The sequence below is a fragment of the Sinocyclocheilus rhinocerous genome, unplaced genomic scaffold, assembly GCF_001515625.1.
Source record: "Sinocyclocheilus rhinocerous isolate Xijiao unplaced genomic scaffold, SAMN03320098_v1.1 scaffold3423, whole genome shotgun sequence".
In the NCBI taxonomy this organism is placed as follows: Eukaryota; Metazoa; Chordata; class Actinopteri; order Cypriniformes; family Cyprinidae; genus Sinocyclocheilus; species Sinocyclocheilus rhinocerous.
In genome coordinates, this window is record NW_015631455.1 from 20,654 (window position 1) to 27,001 (window position 6,348).

The window sequence follows — 6,348 nt, forward strand, 5'->3', positions numbered from 1 at the left end:
GCAGTTTGTGCAAGTCCAGAACAGAGACGACTTGCAATAAGACAAAAAACGGCCGGTTGCCGATCGCGTGAGTTCCAGGGGCAGCTCCTTAAGTTCGGCCATCCTAGTACACACACGTGACTGACCGCTCGCTCGCACCAACAGGAGGAGGAGGGTCGTGTTACTCTCTACACTGCACTCAACCTGAGGGATTCCTACACTTTCAGTCTTTGAGGAGACATGAAAAATAGTGCATACCACAGGAACGGTATAACGGAAAATATTAATAATATTTTTTTTGAAAACGGAAATTTTTAAATCGCGGTATACCTTGAAACCGGTAATCGGCCCATGCCTAGACACCAGTGTGATCATGTTTCAGAGGGTTAATAAATCAGTCAAACTTGTACAAATTAGTATAAAGAAATAACTGTGCAGATTATTCCAACCCACTGATCCACTGATTTATTTTGATCAATAAATGAGTTAAACTACCTCACTAAAACAAAAGTCATCACCTGAATCACCACTTAATGACTGACTCAAAATTAGCCATGAAATGAGTCAATCCCAAGAGCATGTTTGTGCACCAGTTTTTGTTTCAATTCCCTGAAAAGCACAGTTAAAAGAACCACTTCATGGAAATGAATCTGGCTCTTCTGTCCTGTTCGGCTGGTTAGCATGAACAGTAGATGAAGTAACTACAACTACACAATTACGGATCTTTTTTCCATCATTCTGTCCTCCTAACATCTGAAATGATTGCTATTCCGGTCTCATCATATGTTTGGTTTCTCTCTGACAGATGTTGGGAGCCCTCACCGCGATCCCGATAAAGGTGCCTCACATCAGCTCTCTGCAGCGGCTGGCAGGACACTCACCCAGTGTGCTACCTCAGGTAATACACAACATTAGAAAACATTCAAACCTTTATTCATGAAACCTTATTATTTACAAATAATTTTCATAGCTGACACTTTTAAAACATGTCAAAGACACGGCAAGTGTCAAGTGTAGATAATAAAACAGGAGCAGCTAAAAGTGAGAATGAGAGAGATTCATATCAGACACTTTTATTCATTTTATTGGTTTTTGTCCCTAATTTATACCTTCCTTTAAGAGTTTATTTTTTTGTAATTAATGAAATAATTGCATTAATAATTGATTAATGAATATATTGAATTAAACTGAATAAATTAACGAACTTGAGTGGTTGACTTATGTAGTATCCTTTTCATCAACAAAGATTTCTGAATAATATTGCATATTTACATACAGTGGGTACGGAAAGTATTCAGACCCCCTTAAATTTTTCACTCTTTGTTATATTGCAGCCATTTGCTAAAATCATTTAAGTTAATTTTTTTTCCTCATTAATGTACACACAGCACCCCATATTGACAGAAAAACACAGAATTGTTGACATTTTTGCAAATTTATTAAAAAAGAAAAACTGAAAAATGCTCAGTATTTAGTAGAAGCACCCATTTGATCTAATACAGCCATGAGTCTTTTTGGAAAAGATGCAACAAGTTTTTCACACCTCGATTTGGGGATCCTCTGCCATTCCTCCGTGCAGATCCTCTCCAGTTCTGTCAGGTGGGATGGTAAACGTTGGTGGACAGCCATTTTTAGGTCTCTCCAGAGATGCTCAATTGGGTTTAAGTCAGGGATCTGGCTGGGCCATTCAAGAACAGTCACAGAGTTGTTGTGAAGCCACTCCTTCGTTATTTTAGCTGTGTGCTTAGGGTCATTGTCTTGTTGGAAGGTAAACCTTAGTTCCAGTCTGAGGTCCTGAGCACTCTGGAGAAGGTTTTCGCCCAGGATATCCCTGTACTTGGCCGCATTCATCTTTCCCTCGATTGCAACCAGTCGTCCTGTCCCTGCAGCTGAAAAACACCCCCACAGCATGATGCTGCCACCACCATGCTTCACTGTTGGGACTGTATTGGACAGGTGCCTGGTTTTCTCCACACATACCGCTTAGAATTAAGGCCAAAAAGTTCTATCTTGGTCTCATCAGACCAGAGAATCTTATTTCTCACCATCTTGGAGTCCTTCAGGTGTTTTTTTAGCAAACTCCATGCGGGCTTTCATGTGTCTTGAACTGAGGAGAGGCTTCCGTCGGGCCACTCTGCCATAAAGCCCCGACTGGTGGAGGGCTGCAGTGATGGTTGACTTTCTACAACTTTCTCCCATCTCCCGACTGCATCTCTGGAGCTCAGCCACAGTGATCTTTGGGTTCTTCTTTACCTCTCTCACCAAGGCTCTTCTCCCCCGATAGCTCAGTTTGGCCGGACGGCCAGCTCTAGGAAGGGTTCTGGTCATCCCAAACGTCTTCCATTTAAGGATTATGGAGGCCACCGTGCTCTTAGGAACCTTAAGTGCAGCAGAAAGTTTTTTGTAACCTTGGCCAGATCTGTGCCTTGCCACAATTCTGTCTCTGAGCTCTTCAGGCAATTCCTTTGACCTCATGATTCTCATTTGCTCTGACATGCACTGTGAGCTGTAAGGTCTTATATAGACAGGTGTGTGGCTTTCCTAATCAAGTCCAATCAGTATAATCAAACACAGCTGGACTCAAATGAAGGTGTAGAACCATCTCAAGGATGATCAGAACAAATGGACAGCACCTGAGTTAAATATATGAGTGTCACAGCAAAGGGTCTGAATACTTAAGACCATGTGATATTTCAGTTTTTCTTTTTTAATAAATCTGCAAAAATGTCAACAATTCTGTGTTTTTCTGTCAGTATGGGGTGCTGTGTGTACATTAATGAGGAAAAAAAATTAACTTAAATGATTTTAGCAAATGGCTGCAATATAACAAAGAGTGAAAAATTTAAGGGGGTCTGAATACTTTCCGTACCCACTGTATATGTAAGTGTATGTCTTAAAGTTCATCCAGAAATTAAAATTTGTTGTCAATTTACTTTCAGGTGACTTCTTTTCTTTAGTAGGACAGTATAGAAGATTGAAACATTGAAATGCAAGTTCATGGCTACCATCACTTTGAGAATCAGTAAAGAATATACAGGCAAAACAAAATGATTATTTACAACATTATTACTTTTAATCCATTTAGCTTCAGACAAACAGGACATTTTTTTCTGCAAACTGGTTCTTTTGGACAGTTCATTCTAATGAACTGGTTCAGATAACAGATTCATCAGTTTGTGTACGTAATCACAAAATTAGGTCATGTATACACAATTATTTTATTAAAGCATCCAATAATGATGTGAAACGTGGATGTTATACATGTCTAAAGCATTTAAAGTGAATAAAATAGTTTTAATCAACTCACCTTTTTACATAAACCATGGCACTTGCTCTCTAAATGACAATTGCTGGAGTAAAATTCCTCCATCTTTAGTTTTGTATCATAATGGCAAAATGCATTTGAAATTATACCAAAGTGAAAATAACCAGAAAACTTTGTGCTCACATAGAATTTTATACACAAACTATTCATTTATGACATAAATATCTGAGATTCATTTAAAGAGATCATAAACGAGCCAAAATTCATCCAAAATACCCTGAAACTAAGAACAATGTCAAACAAAAGCTGTCAGAAACTATACCTGAAAGATTGAACGATTTTGTTTAAGAGATTAAAGTATTTCAAGCCAAAGCCAAGAGCCATCTGCTGCTTTGGGGACTAAACTTTGTGGTCTCCGTCTTTTTAGGTTAGACCAAAGACTCTCATTCCAGACAGCCTTCCCCACAGCCCATGCCGAGAGCAGCAGTCCAGTCAAACGCTGGCCGTGTCGCAGAGCATGGCTGTGGTCAGCCCAAAGAGCCAAGGCGCATCTTTGCCAACTGCCAACAGCACCTTCAGTCATGAGAGACTCTCCAACAGGCAGCAAGAGAGTTCCTCTTTGCTCTCGTCTGCGCCGAGCACATCCACAGCCTCAGCAAGTCAAGGGGTGGCTTATGCCATCATCTCAGCAGCTTCGCCTGCAGCCCATGGGGTGTCAGGAGTAACCGAGGCCATTAAGGTGCAACCGCTGATTTTCAGCCCTGACAGCAAGGTCAGAAGTTCTTTTATCAACTACTTAACAATTAAACATGCTGCTCAGCATGCTGAATTAGTTTTGAACTTGCATGATGCTGTTAGTGTCATGCTGTGGCAAATGCTAATTAGATGCACAGTATCTGTTCAGTTGATTTAAGATTTTTAATGTGTGTATCCAGGTTATAATCATTCAGCCCCAGATTCCCAGCAACTCCAAGAGTTCTCCGACCTCACAAACTAACAGTCCTGTGAAGGAGCCAAGCCCTCACCCCTCAACCCCATCTAAAAACGAGGAGGATCCAGAGGTACACTCACAACCAGTTTCAACTGTTAGAAAAAAAAAGTTTGTATTACAGTTAATTGTTGATATGACCAGTGCACTTAGACAGGAAGAGACCATCTGATTGACATGGCAGTGACTAATTACAGCAGTGTTGTAATACTGGAGGCCAAGACAGGACTCGGACTGTCAAGTTCGAGTTTGAGACTATATTATTTATGACTAGTCGAGACTCGTTTATTAGCGTCTGAGTCCAGGCCGAGTCCAAATATTCCTGAAAATATAGTCTTGAACTCGGACTTGTGGAGGACTTGAGTCTGTGTCTGGTATCGTCTGGATTTGAGTGCTACAACATTGAATTACAGTTCATCCAAACCATCTTCTTATTCTTGGAATCTTGCGACTTACAGTTGAGGAATACAACAGGCGATGTATCTTAAGATGGCAAAAAACACGAGAAGTGCCCGTTATACAAGGTTTCAGTAATCATTCAAAATAGTAAAAAGCTAGGACAGGAGGATAATAAGAGAACAGAAAAAGTTAAGGCATAGAATTTTTTAAAAATTATTATTATTATTGGAGGCAGTTAGATGTTCACGGAAGAAATTAGTTTTCAGTTGTTTCTTGAAGATTGTGGGGGATTCGGCTTTTTGGATGTTGGAGTTGGGTAGGTCATTCCACCAACAGGGTACGGTGAAAGAAAACATCCTTGAGAGTGATTTTGTGCAGCCACTCATTTACCGACCACAGGCTTCTGGAGGGGATGTAGATGCATAGGAGAGTGCGGAGGTAGGAAGGTGCGAAGCCTGTGGCAGTTCTGTAGGCAAGCACCAATGTTGAACTTGATGCAGGCCATGACTGGAAGCCAATGCAGAGAGATGAGAAGCAGTGTGACATGGCTCTTTTGGGCTCATTGAAAACAAGACATGCTGCTGCATTCTGATTGCACATGTTGCAAGTCCAGCCAGTAGAACACTGCAGTAGTCCAACCTAGAAATGACAAGGGCCTGGATGAGAAGCTGTGTTGCATGCTCTTTTAGGAAGGGTCTGATTTTCCTGATGTTGTGTAGTGCAAACCTGCATGATCGTGCTGTTTTTGCAATGTGATCTTCAAAGGTCAGCTGATCATCAAGGATCACCCCAAGATTCCTGGCCGAACTCGATGGGATTATCGTTGATGAGCCCAGTTGGATGGTAAACTGGTGCTGTACTGATGGGGTGGCTGGGAAGATGAGAAGTTCTGTCTTTGCCAGGTTGAGCTGCAGGTGATGCTCTTTCATCCATGCCGAGATGTCCGTCAGGCAGTCTGAGATCCAAGCAGGTATTGTTGAATCATCTGGTTGAAATGAGAGGTAGAGCTGCGTGTCATCAGCATAGCAATGATAGGAAAAACCATGCGCCTGAATGATGGGTCCCAGTGATGTAGTGAATATAGAGAAGAGGAGGGGCCCAAGAACTGATCCCTGAGGAACCCAGAGACCAGTTGATGTGATTTGGATACCTCTCCTCCCCAAGCCACCCTGAAGTACCTACCTGTGAGGTAAGACTCCAACCAGTGGAGTGCAGTTCCGGAGATGCCTAGCAATGAGAGGGTAGACAGAATGATTTGATGATTAACAGTGTCAAATGCAGCAGATAGATCTAGGAGAATGAGAACTGAAGGTTTGAACTCAGCTCTTGCACTCCATAGCGCTTCACTGACTGATAGCAAAGCGGTTTCAGTTGAATGGCCACTTTTAAATCCAGATTGGTCATTGTCCAGCTGGTTGTTCTGTGAGAGGAAGGAAGACACTTGCTTGAAAACAATGCTTTGAAGTGATTTTGCTATGAAAGGGAGGAGAGACACTGGCCTGTAGCTTTCATTAATGGCGCTTTTCCACTGCATGGTATGGCACGGTACGGTTCGGTACGGTTCACTTTTGGGGGGGTTTTCCACTGGGTACAGTACCTGGTACCTGGTACTTTTTTCAGTACCACCTCGGTTGAGGTTCCAAGCGAACCGTAATATTACCAAAACGTGACGTGCAAACTCTGCTGATCACTGATTGGCCGGAGAGAATCGTCACTA

The 6,348-nt window shown here is 41.9% G+C and overlaps 1 protein-coding gene across 1 annotated transcript in view; it reads left to right on the forward strand.

Annotated features, from left to right (window-relative positions):
* LOC107741716 (PHD finger protein 21B-like) overlaps window positions 1–6,348 on the forward strand; it is a gene marked incomplete at its 5' end in the record, with an annotated part of 33,571 nt that overhangs the window by 11,770 nt on the left and 15,453 nt on the right. The window contains 3 exons of the mRNA XM_016554484.1: window positions 785–877; window positions 3,672–4,016; window positions 4,180–4,305. Of these exons, the coding sequence (XP_016409970.1) occupies window positions 785–877; window positions 3,672–4,016; window positions 4,180–4,305 (564 nt within the window). The remainder of the gene's footprint in view (window positions 1–784; window positions 878–3,671; window positions 4,017–4,179; window positions 4,306–6,348) is intronic.